Source organism: Clupea harengus, chromosome 6 (assembly GCF_900700415.2).
Source record: "Clupea harengus chromosome 6, Ch_v2.0.2, whole genome shotgun sequence".
In the NCBI taxonomy this organism is placed as follows: domain Eukaryota; kingdom Metazoa; phylum Chordata; class Actinopteri; order Clupeiformes; family Clupeidae; genus Clupea; species Clupea harengus.
The window spans coordinates 4,875,543-4,903,000 of record NC_045157.1 but is presented as its reverse complement, the minus strand read 5'-3'; the positions used below and the strand labels follow the sequence as shown (position 1 = coordinate 4,903,000).

The 27,458-nt window shown below is 43.3% G+C and overlaps 2 protein-coding genes across 8 annotated transcripts; both read left to right on the top strand.

The window, feature by feature from the left end:
• The first annotated feature begins 213 nt into the window (after positions 1-213).
• On the top strand, positions 214-15,877 carry bod1l1 (biorientation of chromosomes in cell division 1-like 1). Of its 7 annotated transcripts, XM_031568812.2 has the most exons (34): positions 214-475; positions 943-1,067; positions 1,255-1,436; positions 1,619-2,149; positions 2,538-2,687; positions 3,016-3,182; positions 3,375-3,471; positions 3,721-3,835; positions 3,950-4,013; positions 4,323-5,535; positions 5,566-6,210; positions 6,306-6,373; positions 6,482-6,581; positions 6,797-6,852; positions 6,951-7,032; positions 7,374-7,457; positions 7,577-7,608; positions 7,738-7,807; positions 8,249-8,295; positions 8,727-8,808; positions 9,254-9,312; positions 9,409-9,478; positions 9,712-9,782; positions 9,882-9,975; positions 10,098-10,147; positions 10,363-10,435; positions 10,865-10,917; positions 11,609-11,708; positions 13,828-13,895; positions 14,252-14,272; positions 14,437-14,521; positions 14,690-14,870; positions 14,983-15,051; positions 15,201-15,877. In XM_031568812.2, exons 1-34 carry the CDS (start codon positions 359-361, stop codon positions 15,322-15,324), a joined length of 5,145 nt encoding a protein of 1,714 aa, XP_031424672.1. In that variant the 5' UTR covers positions 214-358; the 3' UTR covers positions 15,325-15,877. The 7 variants fall into 7 exon arrangements, with proteins under 7 accessions (XP_031424672.1, XP_031424668.1, XP_031424669.1 ...); XM_031568808.2 differs by having other exon boundaries at positions 4,323-6,210; positions 7,580-7,608; XM_031568809.2 differs by having other exon boundaries at positions 4,323-6,210; positions 9,712-9,776.
• Positions 15,878-23,604: 7,727 nt separating this feature from the next.
• On the top strand, positions 23,605-25,536 carry nkx3-2 (NK3 homeobox 2). The gene is made up of 2 exons (XM_031568612.1): positions 23,605-24,088; positions 24,498-25,536. Exons 1-2 carry the CDS (start codon positions 23,686-23,688, stop codon positions 24,932-24,934), a joined length of 840 nt encoding a protein of 279 aa, XP_031424472.1. The 5' UTR covers positions 23,605-23,685; the 3' UTR covers positions 24,935-25,536.
• Positions 25,537-27,458: the final 1,922 nt, after the last annotated feature.

The following is a 27,458-nucleotide window of genomic DNA, read 5'->3' as shown; positions in this document are numbered from 1 at the left end:
ATACTCATATTCACTTTAACACTGCAGGGTATTTTATTTCGTATATTTCTACTGTGCAATGTGACAAAAAATAGTGCACGAAGGTTGCGATGACCACCACTGATGTACACTCTGAACTACGTTGCATAATGCAACCTGGTCCGATCTGTGATTAAATCGCATATCAGAGTCCAACTACTAGCTAGTATCCCTCGCTGATCCTCTTGAACGTGCCAGTTTCCGTGAACCGGTAGTTGACCAAGTGCTTCCGGCTATTATGTCGTCCAACAAAAATGGCGGTGTAAATACTGTTTTGAGCAGGTTTCGAATGACAGAAAATTAATGCACTACTATTTGCTTTTTATTCCTCTCTCTACTCATGGCTGGTTTACCTCCGGGAGACCCGCAGCTGGTCTCTATGATCGTTAATCACTTAAAAACTCAAGGTCTTTTTGATCAGTTCAGGAGAGACTGCTTAGCCGACGTGGATACAAAGGTACGCAAGTGTTTGTTGTTACTTCATAACAATGGTGTGCATTATATGACAAACGATAGTGGTCAACCTTGTTAATAAATGTCATCAATAGGGTTTGTCTGTTGTGTTTTTACTGAATGATACTTTAACAGTTTATTGCAAGACTGTTTATTGAAAGCTAATTGACTTAAAAAGCTACCGCTACCTTGGTAACGTTGGTGTCAGACCTTGTTCATTTAAATTTTACCGTTAAGGAAACAGGCTAGCTGTTCAAGCAAAGTTAGTGAGGTATGTGTGCAGTGCCAACCACTCACATTTACATTTCGTTAGACTGATGTCGAATATGGAATACCCATATTTTCTTTCTCCATCTTTTTGTGTAACAGTTCATCTTTAAATTAGTCTGGTTGGTATTTAACCATACGTATCCTTTAACATTCCCTGTAGCAGTTTTCATATTAATTCACTTAGTATGCACATGTTTTCAGCCTGCTTATTTGAACTTGAGGCAACGTGTGGACAACTTTGTGTCAAATCATCTCTCGAACCACACATGGAGCCCTCACCTCAACAAGAACCAACTGAGAAACAACATCAGACAATTAGTTCTGCAGTAAGTTCGTACAGCCCACATACAGACGCTCTTTGACAAGTGATTTACAAACCATTGAAAGCATTCTACTAAAGTTTACTTGCTAAAACAATGCATTGTTACCACATTGACATGACTTACTCATTCTAGAGCCCACAGCAAAGCTTCTCCTCAGGTCTCACTATACTGTATACATCTGTGTGTCCAGATCTGGAATGCTCGAGCAGGGAGTGGACAGGATTGTGGCTCAAGTGGTGGATCCAAAAATCCACCACATTTTCCGGCCACAGGTTGAGAGGGTGGTCCGGGAGTTCCTATCCCCTGGGAGCCATGTTGAGGAACCCCCAGCATATTATCCTCAAGGGGAAGACCTCCACCTTCCACCTTCAGGTAAGAACACTGCTGATCTGTCTTTGATTCTGACCATCTCTTTGAATAACTAAGCCTAAATTGATATTTTGCAATTGATGAGTAATTTGTTGGAAAAAAAAATATGTCTAATCAATAGCTTAGTGTGCTGTCTATCAAAATGTTGCCCGCAGTTTTTAATGTGTTATTGTGTTTGCTCTCAGCTGTGATGTCAGCACCAGGCACTAGTGCAAATGCCATGTCTATCCTGGACACCATCAGCTCCCTGAACCAGGACGCAAGTACTCGAGCGGGCGGGGAGAAGGGACAGGAGGGGGAGCTGGACCTAGACGACGCTGTGCTGAATGGCAGCACCGGGGAACAAGACATGAGCCTCGTGGAGGATGAGGAAGAGGAGGGAGAGGCGGTGGAGAGTCAGCCCGAAGAGGAGCAGGAAGAGGGCGAGAAGCCCGCGCTGGATGTGTTCAGCACCGAGATAAAAACTGAGGTCGTGAGCGAAGAGATGGACATAGACAGAGAGGCGGAGAGCGAGGAGGTGAAAGGGGAGGAGGAGGTAAAGGAGGACCCGGCCGAAGAGGAGAGGGAGATTAAAGAAGAGGAGGGCAAGGACAAAAGCATGAGTAGATCTCCCTCTAAGACTGCAGAAGAGGCACTGAGCAGAGATCAGGACACGAGCAAGACCATTAATGAGAAACAGAACATGCGACAGAAAGCCAGAGAAAGGCTCAAAGAAGGTAGGATGGCTGCTGTGCATTGGTGTGGATGATGGATAATCTAACCATTTGAGTTACATGAGTGAGTAAGATACTTGTAATTCATGGAGTAGTGGTCTTTTTAATTTATGTTCTTACTACTGAATATGAATTGAATGAACATGAATATATTAATTAACTGCTGTTTTAACACAAGTACAGGCCATGACCGAGGCATTGATGTAATTTTTTTTGTATCTGAACTGTATCAGTTCACATTAGTTTGTTCACGCATTTATAATACATTCTGTTTTGAATTGCCTTCACCTCTAATTTCCTGAAAACTGATACTGAGAGACCCTTCTCTAAGAGTAGAACAATCAAATGGTTTCTGTGGGTATCTGACATAGGTTCATGTATCTTTCTCTAGAATACTCCCTGGAGGATTCCGATCTGGAGGGTCTGAGTGACATCACAGTGAGCTCTGTCCACACGAGTGACCTTTCCTCCTTTGAGGGCGAGAGTGATGGGGAGCCTCAGGCATCCGATTCCACAGAGGAGGGCGAGATCACATCTGAAGGTCTTTGTTTATATGTACACTTGTTCGAACAATTCATATTATTACTAAAAACAGCATGCTGAATGTTGATAGCACTTCTCTTTTTATATTAACAAGACATACCTTTGTTAATAATAATAATATTAATTAATTTAACTAATTAATTCATTTAAATACTTAATACATTTAATACTCATAAGTCTTCTCTAAATATTTTAGTCTGTTTAGAGTATTTCAGCATGCAAAATCCTCATTTAAAATAACTTCTAGGGAGATCAGTGGGAGAAGCCTTAGAGGTTGACGTTTAACCGTTTTTTTCTGTCTGTGTGTGTGTGTGTGTGATGTACAGATGAGAAAGCAGAGGAGACGAAAGCCAGCGCTGACGACGGCGAGGAGAACAAGGAGCGCAAGCCTGGGGCTCGTCGGCAAGGCTACGTGCACAAACCGTTCCTCTACTCTCGTTACTATAGCGACTCAGATGATGAAGACACTGTTGAGCAGCGCCGGCGGTCTGCGGTGAGTGTGAACAGCCTCCCTTGGCTGTCATTATTGTATCGCTCCATATCCATGTCACATCCACTTATGGCTTATCTTAGAGATGTGTATTCAGTGCATACCTGTTTTTACTACCTTTTCAATGAGGGAAAACTGCCTCTGTTTCCCACAAATAATGCTTAAATATGTCCATGTCCATGATTTTGTCCATAGGCCAAAGACAAAGAGGAGAGACTGCTGAAGCGGCAGCAGAACCGCGAACGCTACGAAGAGAAAAGGAGGAACAAACAGTTTCAGATGGAAGAGCAAGGTGCAGCATTCAAAAGACATCTTTTCTCACCAAATCTCTTCTGCACTATTCCCCCCTCTGGCACAAGTTAGAGGACTCGTAAGGCTGTTAAGTGTCTAAAAGCAGATTTGTGCACACTTATTGCATTCTTGGTGTGGAGAGTTTATTTGGGAAGTCATGTGAAGTGTCATGTGACGTGTCTCTGCGTATGCACTTAATGCCACGAATCCCCCGAGGATCTGAACATTCTTTCGTTGATGTTTGATGCAGCTGAAAAGAAGGCCGTGGATGACGCACAGAGACCCAGGGCCAAGGAAGCGTGCAAGGAAAAGAAGGTGCTGGAAAAGAAGGTGGCCCTCAGCAGAAAGCGAAAGAGAGATTCAAGGTGAGGCTGTGTAATAATTAGTGTGGGGTTTCATTTAGGATCTGCATCCCTTTACGACCTCTCAGGGCTATGATGGTTTAAGTCATGCTCTGTTGGTTATGCTTATTTGTTTAGGAAGGAGGGTGATACTGGAAACAGAAAGAAGGGTGATTCAGAAGGGGATGCAATGAAGAAAGATGTAAGTATCATCCTCTGTCATGTGTGTTTTGCCAGGCAGTGGTCACAGTCACAGCTATTGTTATTTTATTCTCAGTTACAGTACCAGTCAAAAGTTTGGACACACCTTCTCATTTTTTTTCTACACTGTAGATAACACTTTTTTTGTTTAGTACATAATTCTTTCGTAGTTTAAATGTCTTCAGTATTAATCTACTATGTAGAAAATAATAAAAGTAAAGAAAAACTGAGAAGGTGTGTCCAAACTTTTGACTGGTACTGTATATGTTAGAAGTGTTCGCCAGACGAGTAAACTGAAACTATCTTGCAGGACTCTCATAAAGTGGGCACCTCAAGGGGCCTGCCTTCAAAGTCTCTGAGGAGGGTCTCGGAGTCCTCTGTGTCCGACGAGGCCCACAGGAGGAAGAGCAGCAGTGTCTCGGAGGAGCCTGGTGAGCCCAGGAAGCTGTCGGACAAAAACCGCACGCATTCTTTCATTCTGGATCTGGAGCAGGGGTCCGACGAGCTGCTCCGACAGAGGCCCTTAGGCAAGTTTGAACGACATTCGCGCAAAGACCAGCACCCCAAAGATCGCAAAGACAAGGAGAGGGAGCGCAGCGTCTCCGATGAATCTGTTAAAATCAAGCAGAAACCTGAGAAGAAAGCAGAGACGCACGGCGATGAGAGCTCGCAGAGGGAAGGGCCTGAGGCAAAGGCCTCGTCATCTGAAGACAAAGGGGAGAAGAAGAGCTCAAAGCTGAAAGTTGAAAAGAAGAGGTCCTCTGTGTCTGAAGGGTCTGCTGTGGAGGAAGGGCAGAGAGATGTCGGGTCAAAGAAGATGAAGTCTCCCACAGCGGAAGCCGTGAAAGACAAAGAAAAGGAGAAAGAAAGGACCAAAGGAGAGAAGGTGGCGGGTAAAAGCGATCCCAGGCAGCCCCTTCATCCTGATTCCACTGGATCCTCGGAAGAGAGATCTGACCTGGAGCTGGGGTCGGAAGGGATCAGGAGAAAGGACAGATTTCTCAAGGAGGGCCTGAAACGATCAAGGAGTATGACTGATACAAAGCATGTAGAGAAGCACAGGTCCAGGCTCGACAGCAAGGACTCTGACAAGGAGAAGTCGAAAGGAGCTCTCAGCTCGCCCGAGCGGCAGAAGCCCACCTCTGAAACGGAGGGAGAACCTCGGCGCAGCAGAGATGCTGAGCCGGGATCATCGAAGGGGAAAATTCTGTCCGAGAAATCAAGGTCCAAGTCGAGAGAGGAATCAAAAACTCCAACACAATCCAAACCGGACAAGAAAGCTTCAGGTCAAGACACTAAGAGTAAAGCTGCTACCTCAGTCAGTAAAACGGACTCAACGAAGGAGAAGAAGAAATATGGTGGTGCCAAAGAGGAGAAGAAGCCCTCGGAGGAACTTTCCACCGAAAAATCGCAGGAGACCAAGAGCGCAAAGAAACCGAGTGAAAAGAAGGCCAAAGATCCTGAGAAGAAGGGAGACACACTTGCTGACAGGAGAGGAGGCAAAGCAGTGGACGTGGCTATGGGTTCCCCTCTTTCTCCAGTCATGGCTATGGGTTCCCCTCTTTCTCCAGTCATGCCTGAGATCCCTGAGACGCCTGACTCTGCAAAGGCCTCAGAGCCCAAAGAATCAAGCGTGGAGGTAGACCCCACCGCTGCCACCAGTACGCCTCCAGCCACCGGTGTTGTTGCCGTTTCTGACGACGCCTTTGATGCCCTGAGTGACATCACCCCAGAGCCTGAGGATGAGGATGTGGCCACACGGCTCGTCGAATGTGAGGAAGAGCCGAGGCCCCTGCCAGCCGAGGCTGCCGCCCTCCTGAGCCTGATGGAGGTGTGTAGCTCGGCAGAGAGAAGCTTCGTCACGGAGACGGAGCCAGAGCCAGAGCCAGAGCCGGAGCCAATGTCTGAAGTGACTCCAATTGCAGGGTTGTCATTACAGGAAGCTGACTTGAAAATGAAGGAAGCAGCCCTCACTCTGCTGTCCATGGACCCTGACATGATTCTCTCGCCGAGTTTGATTAACAGTCACATGACCCCTGTTGCTACGGAAGCCATCACCCCACCTGAGGAACAGGCCACACCTACCGTTGGGCAGGCTGGGGAGGAGTCATTGGTCGATTCTTCTGGAAATGTTCAGGGAGCTGAAAGTACCCAACCATCACAGGAGATGCCTGCAGACGAACATGTACATGGTGAAGGTACAGTGAGCTGTCATTATGCACCAGTCCGCTTATCTCATTAATGCGTACAGTACATTTTATTCTATTCATTCTATATGTTCTGTGATTTGCAGATGTCTCTGACAGCATTGTGGCCCCAGTAGAATCGACTGTGGTTAACCCAGAAGAAACTACACCAAAAGTGAGGATAATGTCTAGATGTTGAACAACATTTCTCTCTTTTTTTAAATTGTACACGATCATCTCCTGTTGTCCCTATACATTTTCATAGTGTGTCTGTATAAAACAGGATGACGCAGCAGAGGAACGCATGGAGGAAGAAAAGCCCTCTGCTGCCACCTTGGCCTCTCAGGTCACTTCTGCAACTACACCATCACAGAACATAGAGGGTAGGATTTTCTTGTATCTATTTATGTTTTACATTAAGATATTTAATAGTTTGCAGCGTCTGCTACTGTAGATAAGCTCTTTGTAGAATCCAGTGCTTCTTTTGTGATGCATTTCTATCATGTATCTAACTGACTAATCTTGAGAGATTTGTGATGCATTTCTATCATGTATCTAACTGACTAAATCTTGAGAGATTGTCCTGTCCTGTGTTCAGTGGGTAACGAAGAAGTGAGAAGTGAGAACGACCAAGACTCCCAGAGCGCCTCAGCTGTGAGTAAAAGCGTTTTGAACCAAGTTGAAGTTTGAACACGAGGGATGTGGTGGAGCTTCTGAAGTTCACCCCCGTGTACTTTTGTTCTCTTTTCAAGGATGTGAGCGCAGATGCAACTAAACCGAAGGGTAGACGCAGAAGGCCGTCCAGCCAGTCTTTGGCCTCTCCATCAGAGACCTGTAAGATCTTAACACCTTCAATACCTCCACACCGTATCACCTTCAATACCTCCACACCGTATCACCTTCAATACCTCCACACCGTATCACCTTCAATACCTCCACACCGTATCACCTTCAATACCTCCACACCGTATCACCTTCAATACCTCCACACCGTAACACCTTCAATACCTCCACACCGTAACAACACCACAACAAAGACATATCACATGAAACCCCTTCCATCAAAATGGTCATCTGGTTATCATCTATAGCTAACCAAACTTAAACTGAGCTCTTCATACGCCACGATACGGCACTGAGTGAACTGTCTGTCCACCGTTCTGTTCCACTCCAAGGCTCGACCCTTACTGTGTCTGACATCACTGAAGTGGCCCTGGCAGACTCCACCGAGAATGAAGCGGCCCCCAGCAGTACAGACGGTACTCCATAACTCTTTCACAGTCCAGTCCAGCGCTATTCGCTTAGTTTGATACATACCGTGTTGTTATGAAACTGTTGTCCCATGTTGTAATGTCTGATTCTCTCCGTGATAACCTAGAAGAGGCCCCCAGTGAATCTGCGGTCACAGAGGTATGTCGTTTTTTTTTTTTTACTGCCATATTAAACTTGGTTTGTGTAAACTTCAGTAGACTGATGTTAGTAGCCGTAAAAGTACTGTTTATGTGTTCATAATGTGGGGATTCTGTTTCACTTAAACAGTCTGAGAAGTCTGAGAAGGACCAGACAGAACATGACGTCTCTAAGCAGGATGAACCCTCACAGAAGACAAGTAAGTCTAAAATGGCACAGTGATGTTATTCAATATCCAATTCAGTATAGAAATGAGTACAATTGAATATATATTTTATTCCTGGTGAATCTTTGTGTCTTATGTATCTTATGTACATGGCAGAGTGTCAAAATGCCTAATACTATTTCTGATTTGATCAAATAGTTCAAATCAAAATTATACCTGTAACATGTGACGTGTTTATCTGCTTCAAATCACAAAATTGCATTTGACACCACAGAAGTCATTTCAAAAAGTATTTCGCTTTTATAATATTGGCTATTTAAAATCTAAAACCACTGGTCCGTACATAAATATAAAGTGTAATGTAGCTGTTTGCAGTTCTTCAGGAATATTGACTGTATTTTCCTAACTGAAATTGAATGTTGTGTAATGGAGGCTCTGATATGACCATGGTTCATTTCTGTGCTGACCTGGCAGGTGTTACTCCCGATGAAACTCCTCAGGTGATGACAGGCCCAGAGGCTGTAAGTACTGGCCCCTCAATGCTCCTCTATGCTCCGCAATGCTCCTCAATGTTCCTCAATGGTCCTCCATGCCCCTCAATGCTCCTCTATGCTTCTCCATGCTCCTCAGTTATTAATTACTTCATGAATCTCCAGGGCATTCTATTTGAATCCTCAAACTGCAGGAAACATGTGAAGGCATGGTCCTTTTGGCAATTTATGAATGCCTTATTAATTGTGTGTTGGAAAAAAAAAACTCACAGGAAACTTCTGTTTTTCATTAATCATTTCTGCACTGATGCATAGTAGAATGACAAACTGAATTGAACATGTGAGTTGTTGATGTTGTTTTTGTTGTTGTTGTTGTTGTTGCTGTTGTTGCTGTTGATTTGAAACGTACTGCTGCAGCCTAAGCTGTGTGTTCTCATGAGCCATGTGATATATTCTCACAGGTGTTACAGGACCTGCCTGAGGAAGCACAGGTGACCAGAGGAACACGGAGGGGTCGCCAGGCCAGACTAGTCAAACAGTCCAGTGAGTAGCCTGTGTGTGTGTGTGTGTGTGTCTGTGTCTGTCTGTCTGTCTGTCTGTCTGTCTGTCTGTCTGTCTGTCTGTCTGTCTGTCTGTCTGTCTGTGTCTGTGTACCTGCCTATATGCCTGTCTGTGTGTCTGTGTCTGTGTGTGTGTCTGTCTCTGTCTGTCTGTCTGTGTCTGTGTGCCTGCCTATATGCCTGTCTGTGTGCATGTCTGTGTGTCTGTGTCTGTGTCTGTGTGTGTCTGTGTCTGTGTCTGTGTCTGTCTGTCTGTGTCTGTCTGTGTGCCTGTCTGTGTGTCTGTCTGTGTGCATGTCTGTGCGCGTGCTTCTGTTTGTGGCCATTATTTAGATTTATGTGCAAGTCTGTGTGAGTGCTTCACTGTTGCTAATTTCAGGTCCACACACACACACACACACACACACACACACACTCTTGTGTTGCAGGCAGCGCCTCTCAGTCTGACGGTCAAGAGGAGGAGAGGGGGTCAGATGTGTCAGAGATGGTATGGGATGTGCCCTTACTTCCCTTATTCTGCCTGAAGCTGCGGATCTCTTGTTCCTCTGCTCATGCCCTTATTTTCTGTTCTTCCCGTTCTCAGGATGACAAATCCGAGGGCAGAGTGACCCGCAGAGGAAGACGGAGCGCCGCAGCAGCAGCCAAGGACTCCAGTAGGATTTATTTCTTTTCGCCAAGTCACCTTACTCAATGTTTTTTTTATAGAGCTTTTGTAGCAAAGTGTTTATCAGCGGGACTCCAGTAGGATTTATTTCTTTTCGCCAAGTCACCTTACTCAATGTTTTTTTTTTATAGAGCTTTTGTAGCAAAGTGTTTATCAGCGGGGCCAGCTGGCTTGTCTTGGCTGTAGCCATTTCTGCTCTGTAACCCCTCTTTGCTTTGGCAGGTAAATCAAAGGCAGAGAAGGAGGGCAGTGGCCAGAGCGACATGAAATTAGCGACAGAACAACAGGTAGAGGTGAGCGTCATGAAATGAACTTCATCCTTATTTCACAAGCATGTGAAGGAATTTACAGGAATTTGTGTTTTTTTTTTTTTTTTTGCTTTTCTTCCCCAGCCGGACCCCGAGAGTGAGAAGGCGCCAGAGGCCCCAGAGGCGCCAGAGCCAGAGGCCCCGCGCAGGGGACGCTCGTCCAGGGCCACCGCCCCACGTACGTCCTCCTCCGTCATCGAGTGCATTTGGGGTCCTGCTTCCGCCCCTCACTGATAATGGTAGTGTTAATCTGGTGTGTGTACTGATTTTCAAGTCATGTGACTTTCTTCTCCCCATCAGCCTCTGAAAGCCAACAGGAGGAGCAGGGAGGAGAGGAGGCGCAGAAAGAGGTGAGTGTATCCTTCTCTCCTCTGAAGATGGTTAACATTAGCCTTCGATGTGTGACATGGGAATCATTTAACCAGCACCAAAGGGCTAGATGAGTCTCCTTATTCTCTCTCTCTCTCTGTGTGTGTGTGTGTGTGTGTGTGTGTGTGTGTGTGTGTGTGTGTGTGTGTGTGTGTGTGTGTTCGTGTGTGTTCGTGTGTGTGTGTTCTATATCCAGACTGAGAAGGAAGAGGAGACCCCTGTCACTAGAGGCAGACGCTCTGGAGCCCAGACCAAAGAAGCTCCCACAGGTAAACACAGAGCGCTGCTCATCACACACTTAACACGAGGACCAGCATATAGTCATATCACTAATGAATATCACTCACAACGTCACAGATATAACTGCTGTAGATGATGTCTCTGCTGCCGTAGCTATTTGAGGACCAGCATATAGTCATATCACTAGTGAATATAACTCACAACGTCACAGATGTAACTGCTGTAGAGGATGTCTCTGTTGCCATAGCTATTTGAGGACCAGCATATAGTCATATTACTAGTGAATATCACTCACAACGTCACAGATATAACTGCTGTAGATGATGTCTCTGCTGCCGTAGGTAGGGCTGCGTTGTTTGCTTGTGGACTTCAAATTGTGAATGTCCTTCTTCACTCCTGTTATGCAGCAGGGATTCTCAAACGTCCACAACACACAGATGATGCTTCTGTCCCCACAGGTAGGACTGGTCTGAAGAGGAAAAGGTCTGAAGAAACAGAGGATTCTGGGGAGGTGAGTTTCTTGATCTAAAATCTGTTGTAGATGGAGCCTATGTGTGCTGTAGATTCAGATGTTTTTGATCAAAGGTTATGGTCGTATTCTATCACCAGAGGTGCTTGAGAACTACTGAACACGATTCATTTAGTAAGGGAGGAAATCATTTAGAACAAGGTATTGTTTTTGTGAATGTTTTGGTTCTCTACATTGGTAAAATTTTGCTTGCAGGAAACAAACCAGCAAATCAACATGCATGAATCAAAATTGCATTTGGTGTATATACTCTTGCTCTGTAGTGCCCCCTTGTGGTCAGGTCACCCATTTCATATGATTATTTCAGGTCAACTTCACACCCAATATGTAACAATATGTAACTTCACACCCAACATGGCCACTTCCTCCTGTCTTTAGTTTGAAGTTCATCCCCACCTGTGGCACAGAGCTGAGATTGAACATGCATTTGGTGTATATACTCTTGCTCTGTAGTGCCCCCTTGTGGTCAGGTCACCCATTTCATATGATTATTTCAGGTCAACTTCACACCCAATATGTAAATCACTGGCCTTGCCGACATGGTTGCGGCTCACCCAGCTTATTTGTTTCAATGTTTTTTGCAACAACAGAGATGTGATCCACCATGGTGAGAGTCATTTGTGTGTGTGTGTGTGTGTGTGTGTGTGTGTGTGTGTGTGTGTTTTTTTCATAGGAGGTGCCTGCTGAGGAGAAAATGACCTCCGATGGAGCAGAGGGGGAGTCTTCCAGCCAGCCCTCTGAGGAGGCCACTGGTGAGACGTCTCATGATGTCTGTATGTAACTGTGTCTTCTACTGTCCTGTCTATAGATTCAGAGATGTCTGTATGTAACTGTGTCTTCTACTGTCCTGTCTATAGAGTCAGAGATGTCTTTATGTAACTGGGTCTTCTACTGTCCTTTCTATAGATTCAGAGATGTCTTTATGTAACTGTGTCTTCTACTGTCCTGTCTATAGATTCAGAGATGTCTGTATGTAACTGTGTCTTCTACTGTCCTGTCTATAGATTCAGAGATGTCTTTATGTAACTGTGTCTTCTACTGTCCTGTCTATAGATTCAGAGATGTCTGCATGTAACTGGGTCTTCTACTGTCCTGTCTAGAGATTCAGAGATGTCTTTATGTAACTGGGTCTTCTACTGTCCTGTCTATAGATTCAGAGATGTCTTTATGTAACTGCATCTTCTACTGTCCTGTCTATAGATTCAGAGATGTCTGTATATAACTGCGTCTTCTACTGTCCTGTCTATAGATTCAGAGATGTCTTTATGTAACTGCGTCTTCTACTGTCCTGTCTATAGATTCAGAGATGTCTTTATGTAACTGGGTCTTCTACTCCTGTCTGTAGATTCAGAGATGTCTTTATGTAACTGGGTCTTCTACTGTCCTTTCTATAGATTCAGAGATGTCTTTATGTAACTGTGTCTTCTACTGTCCTGTCTATAGATTCAGAGATGTCTGTATGTAACTGTGTCTTCTACTGTCCTGTCTATAGATTCAGAGATGTCTTTATGTAACTGTGTCTTCTACTGTCCTGTCTATAGATTCAGAGATGTCTGCATGTAACTGGGTCTTCTACTGTCCTGTCTAGAGATTCAGAGATGTCTTTATGTAACTGTGTCTTCTACTGTCCTGTCTATAGATTCAGAGATGTCTGTATGTAACTGTGTCTTCTACTGTCCTGTCTATAGAGTCAGAGATGTCTTTATGTAACTGGGTCTTCTACTGTCCTTTCTATAGATTCAGAGATGTCTTTATGTAACTGTCTTCTACTGTCCTGTCTATAGATTCAGAGATGTCTGTATGTAACTGTGTCTTCTACTGTCCTGTCTATAGATTCAGAGATGTCTTTATGTAACTGTGTCTTCTACTGTCCTGTCTATAGATTCAGAGATGTCTGCATGTAACTGGGTCTTCTACTGTCCTGTCTAGAGATTCAGAGATGTCTTTATGTAACTGGGTCTTCTACTGTCCTGTCTATAGATTCAGAGATGTCTTTATGTAACTGCATCTTCTACTGTCCTGTCTATAGATTCAGAGATGTCTGTATATAACTGCGTCTTCTACTGTCCTGTCTATAGATTCAGAGATGTCTTTATGTAACTGCGTCTTCTACTGTCCTGTCTATAGATTCAGAGATGTCTTTATGTAACTGGGTCTTCTACTGTCCTGTCTGTAGATTCAGAGATGTCTTTATGTAACTGGGTCTTCTACTGTCCTTTCTATAGATTCAGAGATGTCTTTATGTAACTGTGTCTTCTACTGTCCTGTCTATAGATTCAGAGATGTCTGTATGTAACTGTGTCTTCTACTGTCCTGTCTATAGATTCAGAGATGTCTTTATGTAACTGTGTCTTCTACTGTCCTGTCTATAGATTCAGAGATGTCTGCATGTAACTGGGTCTTCTACTGTCCTGTCTAGAGATTCAGAGATGTCTTTATGTAACTGGGTCTTCTACTGTCCTGTCTATAGATTCAGACTGCGTCTTCTACTGTTCCTGTCTATAGATTCAGAGATGTCTTTATGTAACTGCGTCTTCTACTGTCTGTCTATAGATTCAGAGATGTCTTTATGTAACTGGGTCTTCTACTGGTCCTGTCTATAGATTCAGAGAATGTCTTTAATGTAACTGCGTGCTTCTACTGTCCTGTCTATAGATTCAGAGATGTCTTTATGTAACTGGTCTTCTACTGTCCTGTCTATAGATTCAGAGATGTCTTTATGTAACTGTGTCTTCTACTGTCCTGTCTATAGATTCAGAGATGTCTTTATGTAACTGTGTCTTCTACTGTCCTGTCTATAGATTCAGAGATGTCTTCATCTGTCATTGTCCATGTCCAGCTGTCCTCATCTCACTCATTTCTCACCTTTCTGTGTTTTTTTGTTTGTCTCAGCATCGAGTCTGCCTGAAGGTCACGAGGAGAGCAAGCAGGAGAGCGCAGCAGAAATGAAATCTGATAATGTGAGTCTGACTCATGGCCACTTCCTCCTGTCTTTAGTTTGAAGTTCATCCCCACCTGTGGCACAGAGCTGAGATTGATCACTGATCAAGTGGGATTGAGCAGTGATGGTTTACCCCTTTTTCCCCTCAAAAGACCCATGGTGTTTATTAGGGGCATTGATTATTAATGATTATTAGTGTATCGCCCTGTTTGACTAAGGGCTTAAACTTCCATCTTAGTTAAAGCAGCAGTAAGGTGGTTTGTTCGAAAAACTAGTAGTTAGAGCCTAGAATCCTTACGAACACCAACAACAGCACAGCTGGCACTGATAAAAGGGTTGCTAGCATGCTAACTCATGTCTCTGGGTGATTTATAGTTGGCAATGTGGGAACAACAGGTGACTATATGACTATACACTTCACCACATACCATGACAATTCATTTTAAGATGGTACTAGTTGCATATAAACAAAAGTTTTTTTTTACTGCTTGGCAAGTGTCAAGTTGTTGCGTACCGTGTCTTTAAATGGTGTTGACTGGTAACGTCTGGTTTGGACACAGGGAGAGGAGTCAGAGAAGCCCCAGAAGAGGACACCTCGCAGGGGGAGGCCAGCCAAGGCAGCAGCTGCTTCCACGGAGGACACAGGTACTCACAGCCGTGTGTGTGTGTGTGTGTGTGTTTGCGTGCGTGTGCGTGTGTGTGTGTGTGTGTGTGTGTGTGTGTGCGGGTATGTTTGTCACTGTATATGCAAGTGTGGCTGCCGTCTATGTCTTCACCGTCACTTCAGATGATTGCTTTATTTGTCCCCCACAGACAAGGCTGCACCTGAGAAGAAAACCAAGAAGGGAGAGGAGCAGGAAGGAGAGCAGAAAGAGGAAGAGGAGGAGGAGGAGGGGGAGGAGGAAGAGGAAGAAGAAGATGGAGGAGAAGAAGACGGGGTTAAGGCCAAACCCAGAGCCACAACGCGATCTGCGGCGCGTCTGGAGGCCGAGAAGTGAGTCAGCTGGAGCATGGAGCACCTCATCTCAGTGTGACATAAGCACTCTCATCCCAACACACCGCTCTGCCCATGGGTTTATTTGATCTGTTATCTCTGTCTCTCACAGGAACAGACCCACCAAGCCCTCCACTCGAGCCCTGAGCAAAGCCAAGGAGGGAAGCACTCCCAACAAACGGTATCTAGACGTGTCCAAGTCTCTCTTTCTGTGTGTGTGTGTGTGTGTGTGTGTGTGTGTGTGTGTGTGTGTGTGTGTGTGTGTGTGTTTGTGCGCGCACCCCTATTCCAGCAGCAAATGTAACATGTTTCCATGCGTTCTTTTTGTAGAGCAAAAGGACAGGCCTCCACTGCAGCCAAGGGGGCGCGCAAACGTGATGCCAGCCCCCCAACCCCACGTACCCGAGGGGGGCAGAAATCAGAGGAGCCCCCCGCCAAACGCACAAAGAGATGAGGACCCATATACCTGTACATGGACTATGAAGAAATGCATTCATTGTTTTTATTAAGTCATTCACCCTTTGTAAATAGTTATTTTAATTAGATGCTTCCAATGGCTCACTCCGTTTTTTTGCTCATGTGAAAGATACACAGCCCTGTATGGGAGAGGAGGTGGTTTCGGTGGGTAGACTGGGCTTGCACAAACAGCAGTTAAATGTGTTCTTGCCCGTTATAGTTCCTGTCAAAACAGTTCTCCGTGACTGGGGTCTGACCCTCACGTGACCCTCACGTGACCCTGGTGGAGGCGTTTCTTCTTATCAGCTGGGGGAGAAATCACAGAAAGTGCCGTAGGCCAGGTAGCAGCCCCACTCAGATTACTATGAGTTGTTGTGTTGAGGTGTTTTTAACTAGACTCCCCATGGGGTCGTGTTGTGCTTAAACTGAGGCATTTTGTGACCCCGTTGTGGTGATCTCTCAACAGAGTCGCGAAGATCTTGTTCAAGCCATTTGAAATATACAACGTTCGTTTGAAAATACCATGTCTGTATTGACTTAGGTCTCAAGTGCTTTTTTTATCTATTATGCCATCCTTTGCCATGTCTGACATGCATATATTCATTCTGTGAATGTAAAAAAAAAGAATATAAGCGTTGTCCTTCAGTGTCGGGTTTAGGTGTGGTACAGGGTAGGTGTAAGCTGGTTTGTGTTTCTGTATGTATTTTCAATGCTTTTTGTATCTTAACAGCAGTATTGACGTCCATAGATGTAGCTCCACAACATCTGTGTTCCACAAAATAAAATCCCCTCTTGGTATCTGCATTTGGTTCCCCTTTTTTGACAAAAAGAAGTCAACTTTTTATTCTCATAGATATGATGAAATGAAACAATACAACAATACAATTCCAGTGGTGTTTAGAAACACAAACATAAGCAGCATATAATGGCTGATATAACCTAATAGCTGGTAGCTGTAATGTAGTTATCACTTTGCAATCAAATCTGAAATGGTTGCTGCCAAGACAGTAGATCCATAGTCTGCTTGTCTAGTTCCTCTGTGTGTGTCAGTCACTCTCCTCCCAACATCAGTTGCTGCTGAAAGTTAGCATTGGGTTGCATGAAATAAACAGACGTAAAGTAGGCCTTGTGTTTATGTGGGTGGACATACGTGTGTGTGTGTGTGTGTGTGTGTGTGTGTGTGTTTACTCCTTTCTACCGCAGAGGCTCGGCTGGCACTTGTCGGTGGAAGAGACTGACTGAAAGGCATGGCTGTATATGATGGGCAAATAACAGAGCCTGTTTATAGACCGAGAGAGAGAGAGGCAATTCATGGTCACTAATGGGGAATGGAGGTGACAAGCTATTAATGATATAGGCCCACGCTGTGCTCGTTAGTGCATTAAGAACACGGAGGACTGCAGCAGCAGACCACTCTTACTTGAGCCTTCATGCATTGAAGCGAGCCATGAAAAGTACACCGTGTTCCCCGGCAAGGTTTTTTTTTTCCCCCCTTCTTCTTTCCGACCATTCCTGTGGAACGCTAAATCCAATCCTTTAAGATGTTTCTTTCAGGTATTTCCTGCAGATGCAATCCAATCCCTAAATATTAGACTAACACCTCTCTTTTTCCCCTACTCCTGCTCTCCTGGATCAGTTCGCATGGTGCCACTCACACTGGCAGACGCACAACGCCCCTTTCAGGTATTGATAGTATTGGAGGAGTCCGCGGACGCTCATTTACTCCGCGCGGGACAGGCAGCCTGACTGAAAAACACTCCACCAATAGGCCTGCTCAATTTCAGGGAGAAACAATCATCTTAGTCAACAGGCTTCCTATATGGGTGTGTGACCACTGGTTAGCGCTAAACGCTTTCCCTAAACTCTTATGTTAGATTGGCAGAGAGAAGGGAAGAGCTGCAACTGTGACTTTTTCTTCAAAACATCAAAGTGGCTCTATAAGAAGAAGGGTGTGTGTGACCATTATAGAAGGGTTTATGAAGAAGAGGGTGAAGAAGAAGGAGGAGAAGAAGGAAAAATCTTTCCATCCGACCATAAAACTTAAACACCCTTCCTCTCGAAGAGAACACCTGAAACACACTTTAAATTCTTGGTTGTAACTTGGAATAACTAAGTTATTGAATATATATATATATATATATAATTATATATAGAATAACTGCGGAACTGAAAACATTATTTCCGTAATTATTATTTTTAGTCCGGTGAGGTGGGTTGGGGAGTGTGTGTGGCAGTTGAGTGAAAGCCACAGAACGTTACTGCTGTAATTCAGGTAGTCTTCCATGCGGGATGTGCTTCCCTGGCTGCTGGACTCGGTTCCCGCTGGCTTCACGTGGAGCGCGTCTGACATTAAACACCTGCGCGCCTTTATGTCCCCTGGGTGGAGGGGCTGAATGGGAGGCCATTGTAACCTCTGCCAACCCCTTTAGGCAGGTCCCCAAAGAGGAAAGACCACTCCCTGTCCCTTAAAGAGGCTGAGAGAGAGAGAGAGAGAGAGAGAGAGAGAGAGAGAGAGAGAGAGAGAGAGAGAGCACATCTTTCTACCCTCCACCCAGACAGCAAATTGAGCCAAAAGCTTTTAAATTATTATCCATCTTTCCATGTACCTTCATTCTGGAGCTGTCGCCACTGCAGAATACATTTTCCACCGCCGTGCTCAAGAATACCATCACATAATGGTTATCTTTTCATTTTTTTCACTCAGTAGGGTTAGCTGAAACCCTCTGTGTTATACAGATCTCTAGACACCAGCTTCGCACAGGGCCTTAATCACAGCAGGCAGGTGCAGCCCAGTCACACATGCAAAACAAACTTTAATGGTCCAAGACAGGGAGTCACTTTGGCCAATATGGAGTACGTTCAAAAGTAATGGAGACCCCCTGGGATTTTGCATCCACTAAAGACTTTAACAAATCAGGATGAGCATGTGTCCCACACTGGTGCTGTCATTGTAAATATTGAAAACATCTCCCTGCGCTTTCAGACAGACAGGTTTTTAGTCTTCCACGTAAGCCCTTGTCCACTCCACTCATTCAGTCGATTGAAAGCACTTTGTGTTTTGTAATCTGGCATACCTGAACAGACATTTTAAGAAGCCTCTTTAGACGCTTTTCACTGGCGTGGAACAGCCTGTTCAGAAAAGCTCCCCATTGTCCTGTCAAAGTGCGAGGAAGCCTTGCGTGATTGTGCGCCTGCTCCATGTGTAGCCTCCATTGCGTGCCGAGAGGCAGAGCAGGCCTTCATAAATCACGTCTGCACTATCTACACAAATTAATTGGACTGTAACAGCAGGTTATCCTTGGCCCTCTTCACACGCCCCCGTTAAACAGTCACCCTGTGCGGAGCGGAGGTGCCCAGGGGCCAGTAATGTAGCCGATGTTGTTATGAGTTGTTATGAGGAGCTATCAGGGGGAGGATGTCTACTGTAAGCTCTGCTCGTGGACTCTGCTCTGGTCTGGTCTACATGCTTTTCAGGAAGCTGAGCTACAGAGTCCAACATCTAGGAGTCTGTTGCATGCAAAGATGACTTTTTTTTTTTCAAGGAACAAAAGAAAGGGGTAAAAAAAGAGTTTTTGAAATGAAAAGACTCCGTCGTTGTTACTCAGACAGTAGTATATATAAGTCCCTGTCAAGGCTCAGACGTGGGGCTTGATTAAAAGTGGATCTGATGTTTAGTTCAAAAAAAGAAATGATACATCACATAGTTTTTTTTTTCTTTTGGGTGGGGGGGTGGAGTGGGGGATTTATTGTAAGTGACTCTTGGTAGTGCCCTTCATTGGTGTCTCACATCTGAGCACAATTTGACCTGAGCTTGTGTGTGAGTATGAGAGCGAGAGAGAGAGAGAGAGAGAGAGAGAGAGAGAGAGAGAGAGAGAGAAAGTGAGAGAGAGACAGGGAACGGGGAGAGAGAACACACAGAAACCTTCCTCATTAACACAGGCACGCAAAGGTTAACGACCTTCACCGGACACATTGCGCAGAGAGCGGAGATGTGGTTATGTTGCTGTCATGCTATTTGCCTGCCTGCCTGATTGATTGTTTCCTTGAAGATGTCTCTCATCTTATTGATCATCTTAGTCCAAATAAATCATATTTTCTACAAGCCACTGCCTTTCTGAGGGCAGGAGATTACTAGGAAAGCATTTTGACGTTTCTTTAAGAAATGTGGAGGTGAGCTTGTCTTTTCTAGCCTCTTTGTAATTAGCATCTGAGCTTTAAGCTTGTGTCTGTTTGGCATTCAATGTGTTTGAAATGGTGTGAGCATTTTATTTCATTCAGTTTATTTAGTTCAGATTCTACTTGTTTGTATGACAGGTAGGGCCCACCCTTTCACAGAGGGAGCAGGTGAAGAGAGGAGAGGAGTGGAGATAAATTCATCCCACAGTTTTTGACTGGAGGATATGTTTCACTGTCTTTTTCTCAGAAGAGTTTTTAAATAGCATCCATTTCACAGCCTTCTGTCTGACACACACAGACACACACACACACACACACACACACACACAGGCACGCATGCACAGTGAAGCTTTTATTGCGTATCACTTACTATTTATCACGTATTGTCTGGGCTGTGCACCAGGCGGCTGTTGCAGTGTTTACGTTTCCCGCCACCTACAATTACTTCCATCCGATTACTCATTACAGCTTGGTTATCAAAACACTGTCTGGCCCCGGGAGTTCTGCTTGACATCATGTTGATAGCCCTGCTGAGTCACCCCATTGTGAATATCTGGTGTAGGAAGAAACTCTTCATCTCTCTCTTTCTTTCTCTCTCTCTCTCTCTCTCTCTAACTCTGTCTCTCTTACTCTCTCTGTCTCTCTTACTCTCTCTCTGTCTCTCTTACTCTCTCTCTCTCTGTCTTTCTTACTCGCTCTCTCTCTCTCTCTCTCTCTCTCTCTCTCTCTTTCTCTCTGTGTCTCTTATTCTGCACAGAACACAGCACAATAAGGGTAGCAAGAGCTCAACACCTGAGCACATAAAGAGGCTCTTTCAGACTCGCAGCAGCCATTGAAGTGTGCCAAGTCGCGCAGGTAGAGCGCTGACAAGACACTTTCACACGGAGGGACGCAAGGAGGGATTGAAATTAATCACCTCGGAGTGATTAACACAACAATGCAAGTGCACACTATTAAAACCTTGGCACAGTGCTTAGGTCTTTTTTTTTTTTGCTGTGGATATCTTTTGGATTTAAAATAACAGCTTGTTTAGAGTACCTTAAAATGGATTTCACAACCCCTTAATAGAGACACAACACAAGTATATACATGCTTGTGCACACCCAGACTGAAGCCTACCACACAGACTGACAGGTCCTTGCCCTTGAGGAGGCAGTAATCTTGGTTTCTTTCCCAAATGATTGTTATTCACGGAGGCCAGAGCACTGATGGGAAGAATGATGCATTGATATGCCGTGTGTTTAAGTGATATTGCAATTTAGTGATCTGTCAACGCCCCAAGCCTTAACGCATCTAATAATAATTCAAATGCTACAAAGTGGATTGAATCAGGAATATACATTCTAACCAAGTAAACTTCAACACTGCAGCACAGTCCATTTGACCGTGTTTTTTTTTTAAATATCCCTACTGTGCTGTGGATAAATGATCCTTTTCTGGGTGCATTAACCTTTTATGAACTATCAATTGCGTGTTCAGTACACATTCAGTAACAGTACATTGCAAAGTTAAAAAAGCTCAAACTCATGACTCTAAGAGCGGGACATACACTGTACTGTAATTATAGTACCATTAAATGTACAGTTAAAATCCAATCACTTTAATTCAAAAACTTGAATTAATTCGCGGGCAATGGGACCATGGCCAGTCAGCCACAATACTCCTGGACAATTTTAGACAAATTTCATGATTCTGTAAATAATGATAATGTACTCAAAACAGACCTGTACTGTCAGTACTAGTATTGTGCCTGATAATACAGTACGTAAGAGAATACGAACACGGGATCAATTCTTGAATATGAAATTTAAACGTAAGCACTCTCTGGGGATCATACACCGTTCACGCACGCATCTATGCTGCAAGTTACTTATTTACACTTGTAGAATTATAACACAAATACAAGTTGTGATGTCTCTCGCAGTATTTATGATACAGTATCCTAGTGTGCCGCGTATGACATTCTAAAAGTAAGGAAAACAATTCTCTCCAACGGCCACTAGATGGAGAGACACATTCTGCGTGCGTAATTACGCAGAAAACATTTCTCCCTTTATTTTATCATTACTTGCCCATCAGTGCGTCATAATTATTATTCAGTTGCTGATATGTACCATAATTAGAAATCTGCAAGGAGCATTGCAACTCCAGGGTCGAAATGGACTGAAAGAGTCTGTTATTCCCTATTTAATTTCCCACAAAAACATTTCACGTCGGCCAGTCTCGTTTTCAACATAGTGAACTCCCTGAATACCTTAAAATATACAGAGGTTAACAAAGTTGTGAAGTGATAACAAATATCTGTGCATAAACATCTGCAAACGTAATAATGCATTATTGAACATATCAATGCAAAAAAAGAGAAAAATCAATTTTATATGAACGATCTTTGTCATAAAGAAGAGATCATCGTTGTTCGTTTTTGCATCAATGTAATGGACATTTAAGTTGTCAATTTTTGTGTAATATTTAATATTAACTTGCATTCTGAGATACATAGACGGGAATTTTTTTTTATCTGCGAACGTCTTCAATCAATATCAACAGAATCATCATAAGGATAATTGCAAAAAAGAGTGTAAAAGCGGTTATTACTATTATTGTTATTAATATTATTGTAATAACTTTTATTACTAGACATGATTGTTACGATAAAGTTGTGTGTGTCCTGCTTTGAGCTGTTTTGTCACTGCGTTCAATAGCATTGATTCTGTTTTGAGGTAAATTCCATAAAAAGGCCTATATGTACAAAACACGTGTGTGGATTTAAAAAATGACATGAAAAAAATAACATCATTCTTTGAGAACCATAACAATTTATGTGACAAATTGATTAAAAGAGTGAATGGAAGTTCATGAGAATTAAGGTCCGTCGTTCTGAAAGAAATAAACACCAACTCTGACATAAACTCACAACTCGCAGCTCGAGTTCTAATCATGGCGTTTTCATTATTTCCATTATCTGTGGAGCACTCAATGGAAGAACGGAAAAATAGCAGGCATTTATAATTCCTCTCTGCACTGAAATTTGAACTTAATATGGAGCATACCCCTAAGCCTATAACTCATGCATGATACACAATGACAGTGCATATCTGAACAATACATTCATTAATATTAATGCATAAAAAGTGTCAGGCCATCCCTCCAGTATTTCCATTATATAATTTCGGTCGCAAGCATGGACTACAGTTAAATTAGCTAAATTACAACAGTTAAATAGGCTACTGACTAATGGTAAATTAATGTCACGCAGAGTTAAACGATACACAGCTGTTTTATTCAATTAATCTTGAAGAAAAAAATATTTGTCAGCTGTTTGCAAATGAAAAGAACAATGACATCGTTTCCTAATAGACGTGGGTAAGTGATGTAAATAATATATCAGTTGATAGCACATTTAATTCATCTGCAAGTTGTCTTAGAGTAAACCTAATTCACACTTGTGAATTTCTTACCTTCAAAAGAAGTCTATGTTGAGGTTTAAAGAGTTGACTCTGGCGGTTTCTCAGTGAGTGCTGTTTTACCCAGCCCGATTTATATTAATACACTTGCTATCAGCGCTCACCTAAGATACAAGATCATGTTCTGAATAAGTTGTGTAAAAATGAAAGTCTGAATTGCAATAGACCCACTGTTCGTAATGTCACCACTTCTGCGCACAATTCGATGCAATGCGCAAAGTTCTGATACGGTGAGGTCTACTGCTGCTTTTTGAGAGTTCAAAGAGGAGTCAAACTATTCGTGTGTTGTCAGTGTTCGCACTCCCATGATTTAACCAGCAAAGGGTTAAACTCTCAAGAGACAGATGAATGCCCTGACAGGCTAAGAACTTGTCGTAGTTTACAGTGCCCAATGAGAAAAGCTCTCTCAGCCTCCTTGTCCAATAGGAAATAGTTTGAGAAGGCTGGCAGTCACAGGTGAGATCAGACAGACGAACTGAGTGTAAAGGGACAGGAAACTCGGTAAAGAGAGAACTACTTAGCAGCGACGCCGGAGAAGAAGCATCGCGGCGGAGGAAAAATCAAGCTGGTTCTTTTCGAGCAAAAAAATCAGGGACGAAATGAAATACCGCCCAGTTTTACGATTCAGAAGCACCACCAAAAGCGGAGTGAAATACGGCTGAATTTGATAACATAGGTTTGTGTGAGATTTTCCAAGAAAAAGTGACTTTTGTATAAAAATGGCCGTTCGCAGCAACTCATTGATGCCCTTCTCAATTCAAGCAATATTGAACAAGAAAGACGACTTTCGACATATAAAAGATCTGGACGTATGCTTTTCCAAGGCTGCTTGTTGGAAAATATTTGGGGAAATGGACGCCGCGCCAGATGAGATGTCCTCTCCATGTAAAAGCGACGAGGGAGCTTGCATAATGGTCAACCGTAAAAGCTATGACTCTGACTCTGGTCTGAGTGAGGATAATGACAGCAAGACGCTGTCCGCTTGCAAGACCGAGTTGGATCGGGATGGACCGGCCTCAGACGCACTAGAAGAAAGCTTTCAAGACGAGACAGACCAGGAATCCACTGCTGTGGAGAATACGAAGAGTCTTAGCGACTGTGAACTTTCTGCCAACGTCTCTGGTAAGTTTGTGTCTTGGACCTCTAAATGATCTGAAATGAAAGATGAAAATTGAAAAGTTGATATAGTGAAAGTTCTATTTAATAAAACAATTTTTTATCTGCGCCAAAAGAACTTACTTAATCTCCTCGTAATGAATGTACAAAGACACCATTCATTTACACGTACACCGTCAAAATCCGCCACTTGAAGTTTACATTTAAGGTGGGCCTTTACCTAAATTGTTTTTTCTTACATAGAAACTATCATAAACTATAGGGTACTCCATCATTTGCGTTCGTTTATCCACTACAACGGTCTGCTTTATGTAGCCTATGTCTTCTCGAACGCCTCTTAAAGTACATCACTCATTTGCTTTACTCGGGACCAAACTGCCCAATTTAATGTCATATGTACATGTATGTTTTACAGATTCCAATAACTTGGATGAGCCAGGTTGTGAGAAAAGTTCCGATCTGCCTAAACAGCGGAAAAAACGCTCCAGGGCCGCCTTCTCACATGCGCAGGTTTTCGAGCTGGAAAGGCGGTTCAACCACCAGCGGTACTTATCCGGACCAGAGAGAGCCGACCTGGCCGCCTCCTTGAAGCTCACAGAGACCCAGGTCAAAATTTGGTTTCAGAACCGCAGGTACAAAACAAAACGTCGCCAAATGGCTGCCGACATGTTAGCCTCGGCACCAGCAGCGAAGAAAGTGGCAGTGAAAGTTTTAGTACGGGACGACCAGAGACAATACAACCCCGGAGATCTACTGCGGCCTCCGCTCCTCTCTCTGCAGCCTTCATATTATTACCCGTATGCGTACTGCCTGCCAGCATGGACCCTCTCGGCTTGTGCTGGAAACCAGTGAGACAAACAACACCCAGTATTTATTTGAAAGCATGAACTAATACAGCCGTTTGATTGTGAATACAGAGCAACTCTTACAGAAGAAGGGAGTAAACACCAACAGACATGAAATTGGCGCTGCCTAAGAACAGTTTTGATGGCTCTCTTAATATCTCCCCAAAAGGTTGAGCGCCTTTGGCTGGTGATCTTATGACACTCGTAGGCATATGTTTCAGAGTGTATGGAATGTTATTGGTTAATCGTTCATTGGGGGCTGAAGCCCTTGAGGTCCTATGAAAAACATCAGCTTTCCTAGTGACGCTGGGAATAGAACAGTAACTGCGTTTTGCTGTCTCCGGTGATAGGGTATAACGGTAAGATTTTCCGGCACTTCTCCCTCACATAGACAGTGTAATCTTCTGCCCAGTGGAATTATGAATTTAAGTGTTTTGTTTAACTTGTTTATCTGTACGTGAGCCGTGGCATTAGGAATTATGGAGCATTCTATCAAAATGTACTTGTTTCCTAATAGTTCTCGGTTGTTATGTTTATTGAGAAAAGAAACCAAACATTAAAACATATTAAGTTCACACAGTGTTTTTTCTCGTGTTTTTACTTCCAATCAAAAGTCTTAGTCTTCATGAAGACCTCAATTGTAATGATATACAATCTTTATCAGTTAAAGGAATTTGAAAACATCAACTTTTACCTTTGAGGTAGTTAATAATAACAACAACAATAATAATATTAATAATAATATTAATAATAATAATAATAATAGACCAAGTCCTACATTTGAATGTAAAACGACCAAGGTGTGGCAGTGCATGCTATGTTAATTCTGTATTCACCTTAATTTTAAAGCGTAAACAAGCCCTCTGTACGCCCTTATTATCATTTCAGAAACATTGGCGTCATGTTTCATCCAATGCAGCTTTTTTAAAGGCAGGAATTTTATTTGTTTTTTATTTAGGCTACATGGATTTTGTAAAGAGGGAAACAGTCTCTATGCCCTCCTCTCCGATATATTTTTTCCCCTTAATGTTTGTTCAGTAGACTTGATCAAATGAAAAATGCATTCTGTAGGCTTTAGGGGAGGGGCCGAGACATGGGCCCCGATGTCTACCGCTTGTCTTTCTGCTTGTGTCTCTCTGCCCGTTTACTGATGGATATTAAATTCATTTTTAGCTCTTCTTTAAGGGAAACATAGTTGTTCTTTATCAAAGTCTTAACAGAGAGTAATAAGACTTGGCTGGCTGTAATAACAAGAACAGCAACAGCAGCAACAATAACAACAACAACAATAATAATATGCTCACTTTTTACGCCACTATGTTGAGCCCCTTCACGTGTGAACTCAAAAACGCATGCGTTGTTGTGTTTGTTATACAAATTACTCGGTGTTTCCCGGAGCCTAATGATCATCTGTGGGCTCAGCGTTTATCAGTGCCTACATTTGCACTCAAGAAGCTTGTTAACATGGCTGAATGGCTATTTGCGCTCTTAGGAACACTAACACACCTGACACAATGATTTATACTCTTCGTTTCAGGAACATTTTCAACTGACAGCAACTTTCGAATGTATGTCAACATGGTGAGGCCTACCGCTCTGGAGTAGGCCTACCTCGGCGGTAAACGAAACAAATCAAAGTTGCCAGTCAGATAGATTATCTGTTGTGGAAAACCCTCTTAGGGGCATTTTTGACAACTATCTGCACTGAGATGCATTTTATACTTGTGCTTATGAATCCATTCATGTGGGGCCTAAACTACGAAGAAGTCTAGACGCATGTGTTTTCCACAATTTAGTGAGAAATGCTGGAAGTCTTTATAGACCTACACTAAAAAGCTGGAGGGCTAGTATGGATCTGAATATGAATTCACTTAGCTCGTTGTCAAAATAGGCCCCATCACGACTTCTAACGTATTTAGAGATGCATGCAGGAGCATTTAAGGGTGTCGCAAGAACATTAGATCCGTATAACTGCATTTCTTAGTGACTATTTATTACAGAAATCTGATATCAGTGGAGGTATTGGTGTACACATTACACAATGGGATTAGGGGGGCCACAAGCAACTGCTCTCCGATTATTGTTTGATGAAACGGATCTCAATAAAACTTTTAGAGGTAAAATTGGCAATAGCATATGCGACGAGAAACTGTATGCCGGCGATATATGAAGACGCTTGTGGTGACCCGTTCACCTCTCCATGCATATCCGCATGACACATAGATCTATCTGATAACGACCCTGTGGGACATCACCTTAATTTTCTAATCTCAATTTCTGATCGCTGAAATGCAAACATCCACAACGGAATTTATAAAACTCAGCCTGTGTGAATCAGACTGACCTTTTTTATTTATATATGTTTTACGTCTTCTTAGCCAGATTCCCTGAAATGTTATATTTAGTGTTTTATATTGAACATCACGTAGTTTACAGCGCTTCCAATTATATATATGCCTATCTATGTATTAACACAAGGAAGCTGATAAGAAGTTAGAAGGGGACAAGTTTTATAAGAACGTAAGGCACAA